General features: G+C 35.0%; 3 protein-coding genes across 6 annotated transcripts; 1 reads left to right on the top strand and 2 right to left on the bottom strand.

Annotated features, from left to right (window-relative positions):
• The first annotated feature begins 4380 nt into the window (after positions 1–4380).
• On the top strand, positions 4381–8445 carry LOC108997330 (peptidyl-prolyl cis-trans isomerase FKBP19, chloroplastic). Of its 3 annotated transcripts, none has more exons than XM_018973536.2 (11): positions 4383–4588; positions 4667–4739; positions 5002–5130; positions 5994–6079; positions 6176–6226; positions 6562–6642; positions 6720–6764; positions 7169–7224; positions 7715–7790; positions 7872–8018; positions 8105–8445. In XM_018973536.2, exons 1-10 carry the CDS (start codon positions 4517–4519, stop codon positions 7965–7967), a joined length of 765 nt encoding a protein of 254 aa, XP_018829081.1. In that variant the 5' UTR covers positions 4383–4516; the 3' UTR covers positions 7968–8018; positions 8105–8445. The 3 variants fall into 3 exon arrangements, with proteins under 3 accessions (XP_018829083.1, XP_018829081.1, XP_018829080.1); XM_018973535.2 differs by having other exon boundaries at positions 4384–4588; positions 8094–8445; XM_018973538.2 differs by lacking the exon at positions 8105–8445 and having other exon boundaries at positions 4381–4588; positions 7707–7790; positions 7872–7919.
• An 81-nt stretch (positions 8446–8526) lies between these two features.
• On the bottom strand, positions 8527–12100 carry LOC108997326 (sterol 14-demethylase). 2 transcript variants are annotated; one of them, XM_018973532.2, is made up of 3 exons: positions 11895–12100; positions 10633–11133; positions 8527–9799 (listed from the first exon to the last, which is right to left on the bottom strand). In XM_018973532.2, exons 2-3 carry the CDS (start codon positions 11101–11103, stop codon positions 8801–8803), a joined length of 1470 nt encoding a protein of 489 aa, XP_018829077.1. In that variant the 5' UTR covers positions 11104–11133; positions 11895–12100; the 3' UTR covers positions 8527–8800. The 2 variants fall into 2 exon arrangements, with proteins under 2 accessions (XP_018829077.1, XP_035540023.1); XM_035684130.1 differs by lacking the exon at positions 11895–12100 and adding an exon at positions 11852–11886 and having other exon boundaries at positions 8553–9799.
• Positions 12101–13486: 1386 nt separating this feature from the next.
• Positions 13487–20510, bottom strand: LOC108997331 (mediator-associated protein 2). Its single transcript, XM_018973539.2, has 5 exons — positions 20259–20510; positions 16754–16922; positions 16304–16382; positions 16042–16125; positions 13487–14140 (listed from the first exon to the last, which is right to left on the bottom strand). Exons 2-5 carry the CDS (start codon positions 16886–16888, stop codon positions 13803–13805), a joined length of 636 nt encoding a protein of 211 aa, XP_018829084.1. The 5' UTR covers positions 16889–16922; positions 20259–20510; the 3' UTR covers positions 13487–13802.
• Between the last annotated feature and the right edge of the window lie 3032 nt (positions 20511–23542).

Here is a 23542-nt window from a genome sequence, read left to right as displayed (position 1 = left end):
ATGCGTTCGCGTCTCCTGCTGCTGTGCGTTTTGACGTGCGGTTGCATTTCACGTCCGCAGCTGTGCGTTTTAATCTGCCCATGCATTTCACGTCCTTCGCCACTTGCGTTTTGAGCTCAGCTGCTGTGAGTGAATGGATCCATTTCATTTCATGTTGTTGTACCAGTTGGGTATTTCCAAAAATACCCATATAAATTAATATTTTTCTCATAATGTCCTGCAACACAAATATAATATGAGTAAAATTTTGGGATATTAATTTATGATGTGGTCTGGTTGCATTACAACTCTTTTCAAGTGTAAAATATCAAAATTTCATATTGAGTCAAGAATTAAAATTTACTACATAATTAAATGCTTCATTCACATTTTGATTAAACAATTCACTTACTTTAGCAGTTTAATCATGTAGTTTTTGACATTTTATCACATGCTCAATTTCAATTTAACATAGCCTATACTTATTTCGTTAAACAAAATCTAGTGTAAGTAAGAGATAAAGGCAAAAGAACCCAATAAATTCTTCATAAGAGAACAACTCCTAATAAGAATTTCAGAAAGAATTTATCAGTCAGAAATACCCTCCCGCTATTCTAGTGGCAAAGTTCTGTTTGGATATAGAAATAATTTTATCTTATTTCATTATTATAATTTTATAAAATTTTCACACAAAATATAATAAATAATTTAATTCTTTCAAAATTTAAAATAATAATAATATTAAAAAATAATATTCTAATAATTTTTTATTTAATTTTTTATTTGATATAAAATTATTTCATTATTCAAACGAGGTGTTAATATTAAGAAAATGAGCTCAAACATGCAGCAAATGAGATGGAGTCGACGAGCAATTGAGATGGCGCCAAACACACAGCTTCTTCGGCCCCAAACACAGGATTTGCGTGCGAATGAGAGAGAGAGAGAGAGAGAGAGAGAGAGGGGCTGAAATGAAAATAGAGCAACTTTCGATAGCAGGGAAAAAAGTTAAAAACAGTTCAGAGGAAATAAAAATTAATTAAAAATATTTAAAATTGTGAACAATATACTCTACATTTATAGTGTTAGTGGGATTACTGTAACAAAATGTTAAATAAAGATCAAATACAACATCCGTCAGAGGGGATTTTTTTATCAACTTTATTTATAATTTACAAAAAATTGTATTTTACAAAATCTATGTAAATGCTGCATTTTTATTTTTTTTATCGTTTCGTCTTATAACTTGTCCAAGGATTAGGCCGAGTAATAACACACTTCCTTCAAAACAACCTAGAATGTTAGATAGAAGCAAGTTGAGAGGTGTTTAATCACATACAATGCAATAATAATACAAGGCACTCAAAATTTCCAAGATGCTGCTGCCTTGTGTAAGAAAGGCCAACTTGCCTAGGGAAAAAAAAAAAAAGAGTTCTTGCTATTTTTATTTTTATACTAGTTAGGGCAACGTGCGCTGCACGTGTGCCCAGTTGTCTACTATTAAATACTGTGAGATGTATAATAGATAATAAAATATGACCAACTTCAGATAGAATTATCGTGTAAAGCAAATCATCATATTATCACAAGCAGCATATGAGTAAGGATTTTTGACTAATTTCCATTTTTATCTCATATTATAAACCCTAATATCAATGATTATATCCAATAGTGAGAATCTTGAATCTTGTTAGGCAGCAAACTCAAGAATTGAATGCACTTAAATGAAATGTAATATCCATAAGCAAATTAAGATTATTTTTTTTACTAAAAATAAAATATTGTTTGGTTAAGCTTACCAAAATCTCTTGTTTAAAAGGTTAATGTTTCTATAATATTAAAAAATAATATTTTAACAATATTTTATTTAACTTTTCATTTTCAATTCAACTAATCTCATCTCAATTAGGATCTAACCTATCAAAAAAAAAACCACAATATCCAAACTCACCTAATCGGCAAAAGAGCAAAAACATAATAGAACCGAATTTGATGAGAAAAACAAGAAAAAAGTGAGAGAGAAATTGATAAGAACACTGTTCATCCCTTACTTATTTTCAAATAAAAGTCTATTTGAAAATAGATTTTATTCCAAAATTTTCATATCATATCCCATCTCTTTTTTAAACATAACTGAAATACAAAACTTTTAAAATAATCATTACAACTTTCTTAAAATTTCAAATTTCAAATAAAATATAATTTATCTTTTTAAATTTCAAAACAAAAATAATATTATAAAATTATAATCTAAGTGTCTTATAATATTTTAATTTTATAATATTTTTTATTTAACTCTTTCTCTCTTTCAATTATTTTTTATAAAATTTCATCTCATCTAACTCCCTCCAACATTATATAAATTTTCAAAGAAGGAAAAAATTAAAAATGTTCTAATATATATTAACATATTCTAGACCATATTATTTAACACTACAAATAATGTTAAATTATTACGTTAGTTCAAAGGCAGTTTAGCTCTTAATTTAAGAATGCAAACCAGATCATTTTAATTTACTTCAAAAGTTTTCATAATTCTTTTTAATATTATTAAAACAGAAACACTATAAGAAATAATAATAATGAAAAACATTAATTTATTTAACATTTTCACACTTGGCTAAATAAAATAGTAATAATGACATATTATATTTTTAAATTATTAAGAAGTTATAATTTATTTCCTTATGAAAATTTGTAATTATACTAACCAACATACTATTATTACTCTTAATAATTATAGTTGAATGCGCATGTTGTATATTTATTATTTCCAAAATAAATATATAATGTGTCAGTTTTAAAATTCAAAATGATAGTGGTAAGTATTAAATAATTTAATCATATATTTTATAAAGTCTCATCCTTTACATTTAAAAAAAGATAATGATAGGGTTACTTCCCTATTACTATCCAATTACTATTTATAGTTAATTTCAAGTTTTTTATTTTTTTTATCATTTTCTTTGAAGTATTTTTTTAACATCTTTAATCGAAAAAATTAAAAAAATATATAATTTTATTAATAATCAATTCCTTAATCATTAAATAAAATAAAATTTTTTTAAAAAAATCAAATATAAAAAGAGTAGTAAATGAATAGTAGGAGAGTAGTAACCCTATCATTTTCCTTTAAAAAAAATTAAATAAACTATAGTACATTAGAAATGATAGATTTACCTCAAATAGTGTAATTAATTTCAAGTTAATTAATAAACTATTCAATTTATCCAGAAATGAAAAAAAAAATATTTAAGTTTATTTTTTAATAAATCATTAAACAAAAATCATTAATAAAAGGAAAAAAATAATTTATACTGAAATGTAACAATTAAATTCAATATTTACATAATTTAAAATTAAAGGAAATAAAACACAATAAAATACAATAAAGACACAGCCGCTCCTATAAAAACAATTAAATTAAATTAAATTAAATTAAAATTAATTATTTAAAAAAAAAAAAAAAAAACGAGAGCCGCGGCTTGGATTTGTCGTGGCAGTTAACGGTGGCACGATAGGAGCTGATATTGGAAGGGGAGGAACGCCGGACGGAGGGGAAGAGAATGGATGGGGCGGTGTTAGCCACGCCGGATTGCGGCGGCGCACTGGAGGCTATGAAGAATCGGACGGGCCGCGGCTTGGATTCGCTCGTGGTGGTCAATGACGGCACGAAAGGGGCTGAGATTGGAAGGGAATGCACGCCGGTCGGAGAGGAAGAGAATGAGAGCGGCGGTGTCGAGTACGACGGCGTGCGACGGCGCACCGTAGCAGATGAAGAAACGGACGGGAGAGAGGGGAGGAGGGGCTCGCGCGCGGGAGAACCAGGGGTAAAATGGGAAGAATGTTAGTGGCAAAACCGTGATTTTGGAATAAAAGTAAGGGTAAAATTGAAAAAAAAAATGTTAGACGAAAATACTGTTACAAACCTCTTCGCACTTTATATATAAGTATATTATAAACACATAATATAAATTTTCCAGTTAAGATTGATATAGTTTGTGATAGGACTTTATATCGTTATCTATACATTGCTTCCATCTATTTATTACTTATAGAAAATATTTAAGAAAAAAATTAAACGGATCTTAAGATATAAAAAAAATATTTATTTTAAAAAATTATTTTTGTAAATCGTAATATCTTCTCTACCATAAATATGTAAAATCAAATAAATATTTAAAATTTTCTTATAAATCAGCTGGGAAAAAGAAAATAAAAAAAGAAATAATATTTACAATCATAAAGTATATAAGTACCGCGCACTTTTCTTAAAAAAAATAAGTAAATATAGTATAAAAAAAATTAAATTTTTAATAATAAATCGTATATATATATATATATATTATATATATAAGCGATTCGAGCTTGTATCGATAAGCGATGGGTCCACGTAGGAAGAAAGTCGAAACAATTTAAAGGTACAGCCACATCGAGTGCTCTGAGGTAGCAGTAATAGAGAAGAGAGGCTGAGGCCGTTATCTTCCCGCGAAGCCTTGCGTCCCACACCCCGTAAACTCGTCACTTTTCGTTAATTATGGCGTCAATTTCAGTGCTTGCATCTCTACAACCATCCCTGAGTTTATCTGTTTCCAAATTTTCGACTACGGTACGTCATCGTGTTGCTGTTTCTCTTCTGTTATATACGTGTGTGTGTGTTGTGTATAGCGGCCATTTGGTGTTTCAGGGATGCTGCTGCAGAACAACTACTACTGTTTCTCTTCATGAACCTCAGAAGTCTTCCCATTCGAATATATGCGGTTAGTTGTCTCACCTTTAATTTGTTCCTTCGATTAGAAATTTTTTAGTTTTCTTTTATCCCAAGTTTTTTAAAATCTTTATGCTGAGGGGTTAAATTTTCTAGCTTTCTATGCTCTGTATGCAAATGGATATTCATGAGTACATTAGATTGTGTTTATGTCAACATTTGTTGAAGTGGTGAACGAACATAATGCTTAATTCGAGTTACGATGCTATAATGCTTTGTTTCTTAAATCCCTATTGTATCTTTTTTGTGTGAAGGGAACCCTGCGGCTCATGGGCAAGTCATTGAACGACGAGGAGTGTTAATATCAGCTATTGGAATCCTTGCTGGATACTGGTGGGATGCGGCAATTGATGGGATGGCCATGGCATCTGAATTCACCGACAGTAATTCACCGTTTACCCTATTTATCTTGCTGATAACGCCCAATTTCAGTATACTCGTGCTCGTGTCTTTATTGTGTTTTACCAGCATGTCCTACGATCATATCATAATTTTTCCAAAATTAATGTCGGGTTTGGATCAATGAAGCAATGGCCTACCCTTTTGTCTTGACTTATGCCTTAGTCACGAGTAATAGATGCTAAATCAATCTGTAATTTGGATTTTCCATGATTTAATCAATCTGTAGTTTCACCTTAAAGTCAGCCCAATGATCTAATAATGATTTTTTTTTTCCAAATCCATGGTAATTCGGGACTTCCATTAATTGGATCATGTTGCTCTCATGATCAATAACTTGATAATCCGTGCCTTGATCTGCCTCTGCTGAAATAATAGGTAGTTCCTTCAGCTATGGGTTTATATGCCGTTAGTCTAGCTTGGTCATGTCTCAGAATGCTACCTCTCCCCCTCCTCCCTTTTCATATGATTTTATGGATCATTTAGAAGGTTTTGTAGCGTATATAGTTTACATTCTTCAATCTTGGATTCATAATAGTTTCTGTGACTATTTATTCTGTATGTAACCTAGGTTTGGGGGTGGAACCAGGGGCCCAGCCCCCCCAACACCCTAGTTTAAAACAACCAGGGGGTGCCTCTGGGGCCAATGGCCCCCCGGGGGTGGCCACTGGTTCCGTCTCGACCTAGGCTGATTTCCTTGCAGTGTCTATAACATATCACTTTGCTCTGTATACCAGTGTCCTATGGCCATGGACCTTAGAGTTGCCTTGATATGTTAAAAGATGATTGATATAGGGGAACGTTATAGCTCTAAATACGAACTGTCATTTCAATGCTGGGAATACAGTGCCTGCAATCAGGGGGAAGGACTATGGCAAGACTAAAATGCGGTATCCAGACTACACAGAGACAGAGTCAGGTCTTCAGTACAAGGTTACCTGTTGAAAAGTACATTATAAGGCCTTCTTGCATGTACAAGTCCAACACCATAATTTAATTATCTAGTCTAATAAAATATTAAAAATGCAGGACTTGAGAGTTGGAAATGGCCCCACACCAAAGATGGGAGAGACTGTAGTGGTAAGCCACTAATTTTGTATATTTGTTGTATCATGATGTGGAATGAATGCCCATCTAGTCACCAAATTTAAAACTAGACAAGGTGCCGACTTGCGTTGATTTGTCTCAATAAATTTGCTTTTAGATTAAGGAACATGAACTTCTTATTAAATAAGTGAATTCTTTGTTGAAGTAGTTTTATTGATCCTAGCTGAAATTTGGACACAGTCAATTTGGGAGTGGATGATGTGGCTTTATGGGAGAAAGCTCCATTCATTGAAAAATATATAGTATATATGTGTTTTATTCTCAAATTGTGTAACTCTAGCATCTCATGGGTGATAATCTTATTTTAGGTTGATTGGGATGGTTTCACCATAGGATACTATGGCCGCATATTTGAAGCCCGAAACAAGACCAAGGGTGGTTCCTTTGAGGTATGGACTCGCCCTTTAACTAGAGTTTCTATTACACTCAGTTTAAAGCACAATGATATCTAATTGTTTATATGCAGGGAAATGACAAGGACTTCTTCAAATTTAGAGTAGGATCGCATGAGGTAAGGAATACTCTTTCCCCATTTGAATGGCAAACATTGCTGTCCTTACATACTGGATGTGATAAGCTGGAAAAGTACTGTCTCCTTGAGTTGCCAATTCATTGTGTTTCGATTCATTTGTAACTACTGCCCTTGTTTAATGGCCATGCTTGTCTGCTGTCTCATGTCGGCAAACAATTAATTTTTTATTATTTGCCTTTTCTCTATTTATGGATTCATGTCATAAGCTACTGTTTATTGTTAAACTCAATTGTGTAGCTTTATAAATTGAAATTCCATATGGATGTTATCGACTATTCAGTCATTAATTGTACCGTTTTGTTTGTAACTTGTATTTTCAGAGGCACATGTTGGATATTCAAAATCGAGGCTTCTAATGGTTCTCTGGTGCTCTTGAATGGCAGGTGATACCAGCTTTCGAGGAAGCTGTTTCAGGCATGGCTCCGGGTGGTGTTAGAAGGTGCTGCATCTGGTTTTCTGAATAGCATGGCTAGCCTGATAGCTTATCTTATTCCGTGATAAGTAATTTTCAAGTAGTTTCTTAAAAAGTAGTGCACATGCCATGCATCGAGTATATTAAGAGGAGTACAACTGAAGATAAACAGTAGTTTATCCACTGTTGTGTGATCTCAAGAGCATGCCCAGGTTCCTATCCATAGTTCCTTATGGCCCATTGGTGTATACTGTCTCAAGCATTCTCTGACTACCTATGTGAACCACGAATGCATTCTATGGTTGGATTTGTTAAATTGACACTCTTTCATATTGTTTTGGGTGAAATTGTGAACTCCTGGATATTTTACTCTTTAAGTTTCTCGACCTTGATCTCTAAACTAGGATGGCTGTATTGGCACAATGTATAAATGCATATTATGTGTGGCTAGCCAAATAAGGAGAGGCTGTAAAGAAAATTGTAAGCAAATTTCACAATCTATTTGACAGTGTTGCAGGATCATAGTGCCGCCAGAATTGGGATATCCTGAGAACGATTTCAACAAGAGTGGCCCTAGACCAACAACATTCTCGGTAATATTGAAGTCCTGCTAATACTAGCATTAATACTTAATGTGAGTCCTTACAAACGTGCACTGCCAATGTGTTTCAAAGGGCCAACGAGCTTTGGATTTTGTACTGAGGAACCAAGGGCTGATAGACAAGACTCTTTTGTTTGATATTGAGCTCCTCAAAATCTTATCGAACTGATTCCCTGTCGAGGTCAGCACGTGTCACCAACGCCAAGATCTGAAAACTGAGGTTAGCTTGTATTCTGTTTTGTTCCTTAACAGAAAGTCTATATCTTTTATGTATTTGAGCCATGCTTTAATCCAGGATGCATAAAGATTATGACCTGGCAGAGAGACATGGAACATCATCACCTTGATGATAATGAATGTGAGCTTCTATTGGTTTTATATTAGCACTGGCCCTTGACCGGTGGATAGAGAGATCTATTTTTTTATATTTTACCTTTTATTCCTTTTGTTGGGAATTGGGATATAAATATTATGGCATGTAGCTTCGATTGGTTTTGTTACCACTTGTCATTGCCCAGCAAAGTAAGAAAGGCTACTAGCCGGCCCTTGTAATTAGAATTTTTGTTTCAAGATTCGGTTGTACTATCATATCATTATCATTGTAACTACATGCGAGTGGAGAAAGGCTGAACTCCATTTTTGCGGAATGAATTAGCATTGGAATTGGACCCAAATTTGACTCAAGAGCATTAGCATCTTTGCTTTTTGCTTAAATGCTGGAACCAACATTCAAAGATAAAAGCTTCTCTCTGTGTTGATGGTGAAAAGCGTGCTGCTTGATCAAATTTAGAACTCAAACAAGACCAAAGCATCATTAGAAGCTACATAAGTCACCATAAAATACATGAAACTAACGAAGGTCACAATTCAACAATCGAGAGAAAGACCTCTCTAGAAACACAGATAAATGAAACTTCGACTTGAGGGAGTAGATGCATACAGGATGCTGCAATAAAATCCCAAAGATCGAGTAATTAATTTAGACTTGCCGGTCACCTTAGATTAATTGACACAAAGCTTCCGCCGCTTGTAACGTACCATAACCTTTCCCTTCACACCCACAACCATGGCATTCCAATCAATCTCAGGAAAAGGTGACACAAGCTCCAACTCAAAATTCCTTAGCAAATTGCTCCATATTGCCTTTATTTGCAGGTATGCAAAAGGCTCACCAAGGCAACCATGCCTGCCACCTCCAAATGAAATATATGAGAATGCCCCTGCAGCCTTGTCCTCTTCTCTCCCAATGGCAAATCTGTCAGGATCATACCTGTCTGGATCCTTATAAATATGAGGAAGGCGGTTTGCAAAAGCTGGTGATGTGGCAACTATGTGGCCCTTTGGGATGTCATATTCTTTACCATCTCGGGTTGTCACACTAAAATCACTATGTGAGCTACGTAGCAGCAAAATCAGCGGGGGGTGGAGCCTTAAGGCTTCCTTAATGCACCGATACAGGACGTCCATCTCAGACAAGATATCATGATCAACCTTATTCCCATGCTTTCCCATCAGGTTCTTCTGCTCTTCCAATACAGCGGATAGGTACTCCTTGTGACGGAGGAGATACGCCCCAGTCCAAGTGGAGGTGATGGAACTGGTGTGCTGACCAGCAAATAGAGCAGCAATCAACAGACCAGTGATCTCTGCCTCAGTTGTCTGGCGGCCATCTTTATATTTTGAGTCAATGAAGCACTGCAGCATGTCATTTTCCGACTTGCCAGCACATTTGCGGGAGGCTATGATTTTTGCAAAGATTTCTGCAAGCTTCTTGCGGGCCCGGTCACGGCGTCGGTGAGCAGGAATGGGCAGGTATGGGAAGATAACACTGATAGGAAGCATTCCATTGTCAAGGTCATGGAACAAGGCAGAAACGTCATCAAAGAGCTTATCGCGAACTTCTCGGCCCAAGAGACATCTACTGGCTGTCAAAATGATCAGATGCTCCAGTTCATACTTTATATCCACCTCACCACTGTCTCCCCATTTTGAGAAGTAGTCCTGCTCAGTGCCAGAGTGAAAAAGAATTAGGACCCTGAAGTGATCAATCCTACAAGGTAAGGAATAATGCCAAATCTAATAAAACAAAGAACCTCACTTCTGTAAACTACTCAAATTAGGGAAAGCACCGAATGACTGGGCTGAAACTAGGGAAAATTAGAAGCAGAATTCATAGTATGACCGGTCACTTTAAGCCTGTAAATTCTTTTATTTTGCAAATTAAGGACACCTACGCAGCATAAGTACTCACACAATAGTGTAGGCATTGTCTATCTACTTTACTATGCTGATGCTTATTTTGCATTAGTTTCCTACATAAAAGTACGCATCTCTTTTCACTAAAAAATACCCTTAACCACTTTGGGTGAATAACTCCCTTTGACAGGGATCTATGATCCATCTGCGAGTTTGGATCCTCAGAAGACTTCAACAACGGCATAATTGATATGTATAGCCATTAAGAATGAGAACACTTCCTTTTTCTGGAAGAAAAATAAACATCGCAAGGAGCACAAAGTATTTGCAGTTGAGGTCTTGACAAAGTTGCCGTAAAGTTTTCTCAACTACATCAATTACTGGGCACCTGTACTTGAATATTGTTCTTTCATCTCCCCAATCTCAACGGATGGCACACTAGCTTTCCATTATAGAACAATTTCAAAGAAAATTGCCTCAGGCCTTATCACATCCCAAATAAATTACACCTTACCAAACAAAATGGAACCCTTGGATCTTCCTATTTGATATATATATTTATATATATATATATATATTACCCCTAACATGTGGAAGAAAAGTAACAGAAATCCATCATATTCGACCCAAACACCTACCTCAGCTTCTGCAACCATCTGATCCACATATCCCTTCAGTTTATTCACTCTCAGGGACTCTGTGAAGAACCGAAACTGCTCTTGCCGCACTGAGTAATCGACATCAAACACTACTCCAGGACCAAAAGTTGGCACATTGAACTGGTACACCTCCTGCTGGCTAAGATCAGACTCGGAGGCTTTAAAGAAGTGTGCGGAAACCTCGGGACCGATAAAGAAAGTAATCTTCTTGTTAACCAGAGTCGATGTGAATACACTTCCAAGCTTTGGGTACTCCTCCCTCAGCATCAGAATAGGACCTTTCATGAAGCGGATAAGCCCACCGATCACAGGCCATGACTTAACAACTGGAGGTAGACGTTTTCTTGATCTAGGTACTATAAGCGCAGAAATAAGCTTTGCCACCACTAGAGTGGCCACAATGAGAAGACCCATATTGAACAACTTGTTATCCACTTCCATCCTAAACATCAGTGGCAAAATTATCTTGCAGAGATTCAACTGAAAATCCAAACACAAATTTGGAGGAATGTTAACCAATCAACGTACTGCAAACTCTAATTTCAAACACATACTACATGAACAAAGAGGACTTTCGAAAAAATTTTGTTTTGATCGCCTTGTTTGGATAGTGAAAGTATTATTTTATCTCATCTTATCATTATAATTTTTTCAAATTCTCACACAAATTATAATAAACAATTCAAAATTTTCAAATTACAAAATAATAATAATATTAAAAAAATAATATTATAATAATATTTTATTCAACTTTTATTTAAAACCATCTCATTTAATCTCCCTGCTCCCTATGTTTCTTTACAAGAAATTGTAAACGCAAAGAATCTTATCTTAAGAGTGAACGAAATACCATCGCCTCAGGTGGCTAGTCTCATTCCTACTAATACATATTCAACTATTTCAATATTGAGAAATCCATTGCATAGGAAAGATGGGAAAAGTAATGATTTTAGTACTAAAAAATGCAGAACACACGTTATCAGATTTAAAACAAAGGCCAATATTTCAACGATAGGAAACTTAGAAAGCTCTAATATTTTCTTCTCTTTTTCCCCTCACATTTCTCTGCAACCAAACAGAAAGCAAGATAAAATCAAGGCCATGACTAGATTTAAGAGAAACAGAGGCAACGAAATATAGAGAGACAAATAGAGTAGCAAAAAATGATAGAAGTAAACAAAGTTATCATTGGACATACCACAGAGATTACAGTAAAAATAGTGTAATTAGAGATTGCGTACCTAATTTCCGAGAGTAATGTAGAAGATAAGGAGAGGGAGAGAGGTCAGAAGGTAACGTGGAATTGAGAGAGAGAGAGGTAGGAGTGATTAGGCTAATCTAATAGAAAAAGGCTACTTTAGTAACCTTAGAGTAGCCCCACTCTAATAACTTACTTTCGTATCATCGTTACAAAGGGAAGAAAGGTTGGGTTTCTGTAAAAAATAGTGATACACTTACAACATATTTTACAATACATTATATAACAATGTGTTAAATGAGGGACATTATTATAAAATCATCTTATTTTTATAAGATAATTTTATAATAATGTCCCTCATTTAACACATTATTGTACAATATGTTATAAAATGTGTGATAGATAAATCATTTTCCTTCTGTAAAGTGTGTGACTGTGAGTAGTCTGTGACAGAGCCGAGCCGTACGTAGATGGGACTTGTTAGAGCTGGGCTCAGTAACCTAACCCGGGTTAACTTTACTTTAGTTGTGGGCCCGTCCGGCTGTCAAAGAAAGGTATCTTTGTCGCAAACGTGCTGTGACGTGGCTGGTGGAGTTTTTTTGAGTAATTTTAATTTATTTTTAAAAAATTAATTTTTTTATATAAATCTTATATTTTATTTATTTTTTTAAAAATAATTATATAAAATTGTACCATTTATAATTACAAATATATTTATCTTCTTTTTATTTTTCTGACCACGTGGCAAAATTGGGTTAAATAGTAGAACAAAACACGGCTTGATTAGAAAAATAATAATATTTATAATTATAAAATGAGTAAACGTTATATAATTTTTTTTAAAAAAATAAATAACTACGATATTCATATAAAATAAAATTAATTTTTTAATAATAAATTTTATTTTTTTAAAAATAATTATATAATACTTACACATTCTATAATTATACTTAATTATTAATATCCGAACAAGGCCTTTGCCGCAGTCCACAAATGGAAGCTCCAACCCATCCGAGTTTCAGCTAGGAAGCAAGCAGCAAGCTCATGTCTTACCCTTTTTTTTCACTTCCTATTTTTATCCTCTATTTTTGTGGAGTAACTTTTCTGGAAGAATTAGGGTTTTTTCTATTGTTTCTTTTATAATATGCTACAGAATCTCACCGATGCATGTAATTTTTTTTTTTTTTTCAAACATTTTTTAAACACCTTAAATATTTTTTTAAAAAGAGAAAATTTACAAAATCATTTAAAAGACATTTTCTTAACTATTAAAAAAAAAGGGTATAATAGATACCCACTCTGGTGGATATTCTCGGTAGGACAAGGATTTTTCTTTAATAAAACTGTACGCAACATCAGAAAGTGGTACATACGAGTAAAACCAACCATTGGAGAAGAATTATCGAGGTAAAGAAAGATAAATGAACCAGTGTCAAACATGTTGAGAGTAGGGTATTTCTACGTCATGAATTTATAATGACGATGATTGTGATAACACTAATGAGTTGTTTTTTCCACCACCTGAACTGCCGAAATAACTTCACGTCGCACGTGAAAAGTAATACCAGACATGATGGGCTCTTTTCTGTTCTTCCTATTACAGGATTTTGGAATCCCATGTCGACGACAGCTATAAATGTCAAATTATAGTTCCAGTGCATAACATGAGCCAAAAATCAAACGGCAGAAAATATCTAGTTTTTCTTTCATCAGCTCTCTCTGCAATTTTCTCAATGATTCCGGAACTCCCATTCCAAGACTACAAAATGAACTAGAAAATTTGTAAATCATGAATGCCAGTGAGGCATTGATGATTTATTAGCACGTTCACTTGCCAAAAAACGAAAACTCATTTTGCATATTTGAAGATAAATCATTAATGAAGGCGACAAGGAGGGCACCTTGCTCTTCATTTCCGACTATCTTCTTTCATTTATTTTAAACAGGACCCTTATGAAGTAACTGCACTATGACCTCGCTCTGAGTCTCGAGTAGAACGCTCTGCAGACCCAGTAGAATCACGCGCACGTCTTCTTTTAAGAGGCTTTGATGGCTCCCCTTCTTCAGATAAGCAACTTCTCCGTCTGCTATTGTGTGTGGAACCCGAATATCCACTTGTCGATTGTGAGTTTCTAAGCAGGGTACTTTGTGTAGAAAATTGACGGGATGAATTTGTCAGTGAAATTCCCCTAGATTTCTGAAAATGTCTCAAGTTACTGGAAATGGGTTTTTGACTTTCATTAGGATCTGGATAATGGACAAGGGAAACCAGCCGTGAAATCTTCCCAACTGCCAACACATGAACTATATCATGGGAGTGCTCAAAAGCTCATTATCAATGACAACACTAACAATATCGCTAACAATGACAATAATTATTAAAACAATCGAACAAAAGATCGCGTCAAACAAACATAATTACTCTCAATCTATGATGGGTAAACTGACAGCCAGATGAAAGATATAAAACTAGATGTTGACGACAAAACCTCACAGGATCAAACCAAAGTTTTAAATTTCGTACCGTACCGGCCGGTACGGCCGAAATTTTTCGTTTCGGCCGTCCGGCCGTCCGGCCGGTATAGGTACTATATGTGTTCCGTACCGGCCAAAATACAGGCCGTTTCGGCCTTTTTTTTTTTTTTTTATTCGTTTTTTCAAATTAGAAATTTATTTTTTAACTCCTAATTCAGACTGGATTATTTATAATTTATATATATATAGACTATTATTTTGAAATATAATTTTTATATATATTTATATATATAATTTATTTATATATCGACTATCCCGAAACGTTATCCCGAAACGCTATCCCGAAACGGTACCGGTACCGAAATATTTCGTTCCAGTACCTTGACCGGTACGGTATTCAAAACATTGGATCAAACACCAAGAAACAATTATTCAATGTGATAAGCATATAGAAATTCCTTGTCATGCATGCATGCATGCTGGTGGGTGAACCTCGCCCACACCTCCACGCTAGCCTCGCCATGCATGGATGGGCAAGCCAAGAGCACCATACTAACCTTGGTGTAACGCCTCAAGGGAGGCCCAAACCACTGGGCCTATACTTCAAAAGGACTGACTAGTCAATGATACAATTGAAGCATTGGAACCATTATAAAGAGCATGAACTTCTCATTCTCAAGCAATGTGAGATCTCATACAACATCTACCCTTATAAGTCAGTATGAGATATCACAATCTTCCTCTCTTAAATAACTGACGTCCTCGTTAGTCCAGTCCGTCGTAGGTGGCACGGCTCAAATTCCACATTTCTAGTCAGGATAGGCTCTTATACCATTTATAAAGCCCCAAGGGAGTCCTAAGCCACAAGGGAGGCTCAAGCCACATTTGAGCTTATATTCCGAAATAACTTGTCAATGATTCAATTGGAGTCTCATTAAAACTATTATAAAGAGCATGAACTTCTCATTCCCAAACAATGTGAGATCCCATACACCATTTACCCTTATCAGTTAGTATAAGGTATCACACTTGACGTGCCCATTGGGGCGCGCTGCCACCTAGGAGTGCCCATGCATGCGGGGGCGTGCCTATGGGTGGTGGTGTGGCCAAGGCTAGCGTGGTGCCCTTGGCATGCCCATGCATGCACAACGAGGCTAGCATGGGGGTGTGGCTGAGGCTCACCCAATTTTAAAGACCTCATAATCAAAATAGATGCCAAAAAAAATTAGACTATGATATTCCTACCCAGCACTTCCTTTCCTCTTCTATGACCTTCAATGCTAACTTAAACCGTCAGGCAAAACGAAGCAAACCAAGTCCCGACTGGAACATGACAGGCGACCTCATGTTAAATCTCTATGCAGTTTTTTTAAAAAAAAGTACCAAATTAAGTGATTGAAGCTCATTTATATTCAGCAAACATATTTTTTTTTTACAAGTAATCTAAGTGTACTAATAAAAGAATAGGCAAAGCCATGTGTAGTACAACGGATGCCCTAGCTACGTAGGGATATTAGATACAAGGAAGTCATGGAAATCTTGTCCATTAAAATTAACGGAAGAGGCCCAAGTACAAAGGGTTATATCAGCAAACATATGATAGACATGTAGAAACTACTGGTGCAACTTAATTCATATGGCACTTTGGATGAATCTCAAAAGATATGAGAAAGATGCAGAAAAAATGGAATAAGGAAACCTATTTGCATGCATACCAATTTTTGACTCTGATTCAGAGGAAAGAAAAACTGTTGCATTTGACTCTTGAGCCGCAAAGCTGACAAGATCAAAAACTTTTCCTGCACAGTGCACAAAAATGAATCAAAATAATTCCAAACACATATGCTGCAAGCAGTAAAAGCATATCTAACGGAAGCTACAATAGATGCTAAGAATGGAATTAACACAACAAAACTGATTGCTGAGACTGGAGTACCCCGCCCCATCTTGGTGCCACTATCAAAGACTTATATTTACCAGATGAATCCTCAAAACTGCCCAACTTTCCATCATGATGAAGTTTGAGTGACAGTTCTTGCCCATCCAATCCAGGAAGCTGCAATAGCCATATATCAATTGATAAAGTCACTGCCTAGACATGTTGATTTCAATGCTATGAAAGTCAAACCCAGACAACCAATTCATGTTCTACTTGAGCTGCCTTATTCAAAACAGTTAATTTGAAAAATAATAATAAATAAAAACAAATTGGAATTGATGGCATTGGCCCATCAAACCAAGTTGTACAAACATTCACATCAAATACAAGTAACTCTTTGAAGTGTGACAAAATTACAACATTGATGTACGGTATTACAGCATGCAAACAACCTTGCATCATGCTTTTTTTAATTCCTCTTTTTACTTCAACCTTGATATAAACAAAATTCTCCGGAATCCCTGTGGAGTCCAAAGACTAAAACTTACTTCTTTACTATTAGGCCACTGAATGAGCCAAAGTTCTTTGGAGTCCGTCGAACTAGGGTCGATAAGTGGTTCCTTGGCAGCCTCCACTTGAAACTCTGGAGGAGGTTTGTAACCTAGTTCATTGTCAGAATCCATTCCCTCAATCTCCAACTCAAAAAAAAACCCCAAACTGTATTTCCAAACAGTAAAGCAACTATCAGAGTTAGATAAGAAATAACAAAAAACACAAACCCACGCCAATAATTTTGTCAAACACCTTTTTATCAATCCCAACTTAAATCAATTTCACAAAAGATCAGCCCTTTGGGTCGCCAAGAACCCATATATATGTTTTGATTTTCTAATTCCCAAACAAAAAAGGGGAAAAATCAATAAACACAATATCTCACCCCCACTACATCGTCTAGTGTAATGTTGAGGAGAGTGTCTCATTTTCTAAAACCCAGAGAAAGGATAATATTCTTATTTTTACAAAGAGAAAGAATAATGTCATAAGAAGATATATCTTCCCTCCCCTCCCTCAAAGTACTGGATTGGAAGTGAGGGAAATATTCTAGCTTATATAGATGAATATAGGGCATGAGAGGATATGGTTTCTCACACGATCCAACTCAACATGAAGTCCTCAATCCCATCAAGGAATAGCATATGATCATGCAAAATACTTGAGTACTTATGCCAATTAGGCAGTATTTCAACAAGACTGATGCCTCAAAGTTGATAGATAGGTTGGAAATGCATGCATGCATAAGATATGTATGCTGCAGGGAGTAGTACATACAGACTTGTTAGGCGACTATATATATATATATTTTGATCCGTAGTTAGGCGACTATATATTAATGTGAGGAGTAATACAGAGACTAAAAAGCATGCATGCCGAGGCTAGCAAAGACATGCATGCATATGATTGTTGCATCTTTTGATCAAAACTTAAGGATAGGCCCCGCAATGTCGTGGAAGCTAGCTGGTAAAGGGAATCAGCCTTAACAAAGGATCTTGGATTGGCAACATCTTCTTTGATCAGCCGCGCACAAGCCTTGTGTCCAAACATCTGGCCAAAATAACAAGTTATGGGCCAGGAAACTAGCTCGTGGGGAGAGACACGAGTTTTGTCTCTCTCGCTCAGAGATAGAAATAGTATAATTAATGTTTTAAATTCCATTTCTGTAATCATTTTGGTTAAAATATTGAAATAAAATATTTGGAAATTGGAATCGGAATGTTCTGGTGTACTGTTTCAGAAGTAGGTATTAGGTGTGTAACCGGTCCGGTCCGGTCCGGTTTTGGACAAAATTTAGGACCGAACCGGTATGTACCGGTTTTGCATTTTCAAAAACCGATTACGCACCAGTTACCCCCTAAACCTGTTCCAGTACAGTTCAGTCCGGTTTTCTGGTTTTAATAAAATGCAAATTTGTAAAAAAATATATACATGTTTATTAAAAAAAAAAAACTGCTTTAAAAGATCTGTTCTTTCTTGTATTTATCTGTCAATTATGGTGTGTAAATGATGAGAGAATATTACGTGTCAACAATTATGTGTGTGAATGCATGCATGTCTACCTGTATGTGCAGCATGTATGGAGATGGTAAAGGTTTGGCCACGTGATAATTAAGGGAAAATATTATAAATATCTTTCTCCCTTTAAAAATTCAAGCACATTTGAAAAGGACCAATCCGATTACTTTTATAACTAATTAGAAGGGGAGAAATTAATCAAAATATGACTGGATACAAAAGTCATGAAAATAAAAGAGACGTATATATATATATATATTGAATATCAAAGAAGAGATTTATATTTCCAACTTTAATTCTTCACATTTATACTTTCAATTGCAGAATTATAAAGATATGGTGGGCCCCTCCCCCAACCTCCAGTTTTGGCCCTTAATGATCTCTGTTCAAGGTTCCCAACTTCCCAATAAGTAGTTCAAAATTAATGGTGATTCATGGAGGACATAGATGTTAAACAGGACAGAGATGCTATTGCAATAGAAAACAATCACAAAATTACACAAACACAATCACAAAAATTACAATTACAATTACAGATTACACAGATTACAAATTACAATTACACACAATTACACAAACACAATCACAAAAATCCTAAATTTTGGATTCAAAAATCCTAATAACACAAATACCATCTACCAGATTTCAAAGTAATTTCACAAACACAATCACAAAACCCAAATAACACAAACAAAATCAAAAACACAATCACAAAACTCTAATAATTCATAACAAGTTTCAAAGTAATTTCAAATAACTTAATTAAGTGAAATGAAAAAAAATAATGGAGGAAAATTACCGTCAGGAATAGGGGTGTAACCAGTCCGGTCCGGTTTTAAACAAAATTTAGGACCGAACCGGTATGTATCAGTTTTGCATTTTCAAAAACCAATTATGCACTGGTTACTCCCCTAAACCGGTACTTCCGATTTTACCGGTTCCAGTCTGGTTCGGTCCGGTTTTCCGGTTTTAATCATCTACCATAAATAAAAAATAAAAAAAATAAAAAAATCTGCCATAAAAATACTGCTCCCATGTAAAAAAACTGCTGCCATAAAAAATGTGCTATAACAAAAAAACTGCAATAGAAAAATCTGCTATAAAAATGTAAAATCTGATATAAAAAAAAACTGTAACAACAAAATATACCCTAAATCAGAAGCTCATTAAAGTTTTTACAATATGCAGTTATGCCACATATTGATACCAGTTCACAAAAAACACACACAAAAAAAAAAGGGATCAACCAAAACTGACTTTTTTTATAAGTGTTCAATGAACACCAAATAAATTGATATAAAGGAATCTCAAGTACATGAATTGCAACGACAAGCCAAAAGGGCAAAGTACCCTGCCTCTCATTACATGGCACAAGAGAAAAAGTTTCTGGGTTCCTTATATCAATACACACAGAATAAAGATTAATAGAGAGAGAAAAATCATCAATGCAATAACAGAAAATTCAAATAGAGAATACACACAATGCAAGAAAACATTGTAATGATTCAAGAACACGCAAGAAAACCAAACCAGTAGAATCACTGATTGACATCCATGCAACCCAAAAAAATTTATCAGGTTCAAATCTTCTAACAGATATATATGAGCAAACAAACAAAATTACCCACAAAAACAAAAAGGAAACAACTCAAGCTATTTTCAGCTGGATGGGGAACTATACATGTACATCCTCAGCTATACAACATATATAAACCCTAAATTCTAAAATATAAAATATAAAATTATACCTTCCACAATTGTAAAATACAGATTCAGCTTGATGGGGAGCTATTCAAAAAAAACTATAAAATATAAACCCTAATCAGATTTCGAAGTCTGTAAAAAACCCTAAATCTCAAATCTGTAAATTCGATAAAAACCCTAAATGAAATGAATCAATTAGCAATGAATTGAAACATTGTAATGATTCATGAAGTAAATGTAAGATTTTGAAAATTAAAAAGCATATATATGTTCACATACCGATTAGCTCGCCGAGAGAGGGGAAAACAATATCTGTGATTCTGTAGCCTCGGGAACAACTGGAAGTGGAGGAGAACAGAACGGACTAACAGTGTCGACGGCGAGGGGCCGTTGACGGCGTGAGAGACGGCTGCGGGGACTCAGAGACTCGAGAGGTAGAGAAGAGATGGTCGAGCGCGGGGGGATGTAACCTTAATATATATAGCCCCATTAAACGACGCCATTTGGCCTTTGGGACTAAATTTAATGCATAATACATAGTACAGTATATATTATATATATAGTGATATTAATAAATAGTATATATACTATACTATAGTATACTAGTTAGGGCAGACACGAGCATTGCACGTGTGCCCAATTGAAAAAGTATGAAAAATCTGCTACTGTCAATCCACAGTGAATAACAAAATGACAATTTAAATTCATACAATTTCTTAATTTAAAATATCAATGGATAGAGTTTCATCTATATTTTAAAATTTTATTTCTGATCATAAAAAATATAACATATGTTGTGCAAAATATTGATAACCATAACATAAAAACTTTAACTATAAATTGACAAATTTATGTCTATATTTTTATAATTTTTTTCTTATTTACAATACATATTATATATATTACATTAATGTTTATAACTATAATACAACAACTTACGAGAAACGGAAGAAAAAGTGAGGAAAAGCTGCGGAAGGGATAATGTATTAAAAATTGTGTTTGAATTTGGTTTGGTTTGATGTATATGAACTTGATTTTATTACTGAAGTTTTAGAAATGCAAAGATATTGTTGAGTCTTTTTATTTTTAATAAAATTGTTGAGTCTGTTTGGGTTTTATTTTCTGTCATGTATATCCGTATGATCTATTTGATCATAGTGCAAAAATTCAGAGATCATAGTTCAGTATGATTTCATGTAAGAAGACAATATTGTTAGTCTGCAAAGGAAAACCATAAAGTAAAAAGGATTAAATTTGGTTATAAAATCAGGAGTAAAAGAAGAAAGAAGTAATAGACTGAAATTCAAAAAAAAAAAAAAAGTATAGACTGAGCGTAAGAAAGAATGAGAAAAGCAGGGACATATTTGGAAAGAATGAGTAGCAGACCTCTGATATAAAGCCCTTTGATATAAAGGCACTGTTCATGGAAATGAGGGGCATAAACGTAAAATCATGAATAAAACAAAAACAAACCGATGGCAGAAAAGGGAAAACAACTAAAAAAGTAGGGGCAAAATCGGGATAAATAACAGAGCTGAGGGACAGAAACGGGAAAGAAATACAGATGAAGGATAAAATTGGAAAAAAAAAAGGATAAACCAAGACCTGCTTATTGTCGCTTATTATATATAAGATATTATAATACTAACTATATATTATACAATTATAGTGATACTATCATAATAATACTATATACTATATTAATACTAATACACATACTATATATAGTTATAGTGATTTAGTATAACTATAGTCTATATTAGACTATATAATAATATTAATATTAGACAATTAGTATAGCTATATATTACTATTAGTCATAGTGATTTAGTATAATTATATTAGTATAAGTATAACTATAGTCCATATTAGACTATTAGTATTAGTTATATATTAGTATAGCAATATAGTATATTAGACTATATAATAGCAGGGGTGCTACCCGCCCCATACGGGGCGGGGCTATGGGGCGGGTTAGCCCCCACCCCGCCCCCCGCCCCCGTATGGGCGGGGGGTGAATAGACTCATCCGCCCCCCGCCCCCGGAGTGCGGGGGCGGGGGACCCCGTCCGGTTGACGGGGTGCGGGTGGAGGGGGTCCTCCGTCCGCACCCCCGCAGCAGTACTGGGCCTAAGGCCCAGAAGCGGTTTCTGGGCCTTTTTTGGCTCAGAAAACGCTGTAATGGGCTGAAAATGGCCCAGAAACAGCTTCTGGGCCATTTTCGGCCCATAAAAATATATTTTACATTTTTAAAAAAAGAAGAGTTAAAAAAAAAAACACAATTTTATATAATTAAGACTAATGAAATACTACTATAGAGTATAGACTACAAGTTTACTACCTAATAAACTAATAAATAATAATAATAACTAAGCTATTACAAAAATAAAATGAAAAGTCTAACTGTCTAAACAATTACAAATAAAAGTGTCCAAGGGACATTGTATCAACATTATAAAATTACAAATAAAATATATAATACATACATCTGATAGACTAATTCAAAATTCAAAAATCTACGAAATTAATAATAAAAAAAAAGATGCGAGCAGTTTGGGTCTTTGACTGTGACATTTGGGGCGGCCGGATGGGTAGTCTTGAGGCTTGAGGCTTGAGGCTTGAGTACATGTTCATATAGCAGTGGAGGTAGACATCGTCTGAGTCGTCTCATGTGTTGCTACAACAATCAATACTAAAATTAATACTGATGAAATTGAAATGAATATAAATAAATACTGATGAAATTGAAATGAATATAAATAAATCAAAATAATAAAATAAAAACAATAATTACCAGATGGTCCAGATCCAGACTGATCACCACCCTCTTCGTCGGTCTCTTTAAAATCTAACACATCCGGAACATAAATATCCTTTCCCATCGTCCAACTCTGTGTGCATATCAATGCCTCCACAGTTGTAGGAGACAATGAACTACGGAAAGATCTAATATGCGCCCTCCGGTACTAAAGGCAGACTCCGAGGCAACGGTGCTAATAGGGATGGCCAATATACAACGGGCAATCTCAGAAAGGATGAGATATTTCTTTGATGCTACCTTCCACCATCCTAAAATGTCAAAATCATCATCATCTTGAATAAGATCCGTTGACAAATAACTGTCTAACTCTGAAACCACCTCCGTAGATTGATGGACTAGTGTGGGATTATGTGCGAGGGTTTTCGTCCATGCCAATCTACGCTTCTTTGTTGCCCCGGGGTCTGGAGGAGGTGTTGGGATATGTGTAGGTGTAGTAGATGTAGTACCACCCTTAATTGCATTAAACTCATCATAAAATCTATGAAGGGTATCGCGGGCCATCTCACCAATAAGATCAGTCCAAGCCTGATCATACGCAAGTCCCAAACCATATAACATGCCAGAAATTTTTAGACGGGGATCAAGAATAGTAGCCACATATAACAAAATATTGAGTCTAGTCAAATCTCCCCAATACTTGTCAAATTTGACCCTCATGGTCAATGCCATCCCCCTCATCCTTAGATTGGAACCCCTACACATGTCGTCTAATTCTTCTTTCACCCTACATATTTGTTGACAAA

Source organism: Juglans regia, chromosome 13 (genome assembly GCF_001411555.2).
Source record: "Juglans regia cultivar Chandler chromosome 13, Walnut 2.0, whole genome shotgun sequence".
NCBI lineage: Eukaryota > Viridiplantae > Streptophyta > Magnoliopsida > Fagales > Juglandaceae > Juglans > Juglans regia.
Note: the sequence above shows the minus strand (reverse complement) of the source record. Positions and strands in the feature narration are given on the sequence as shown.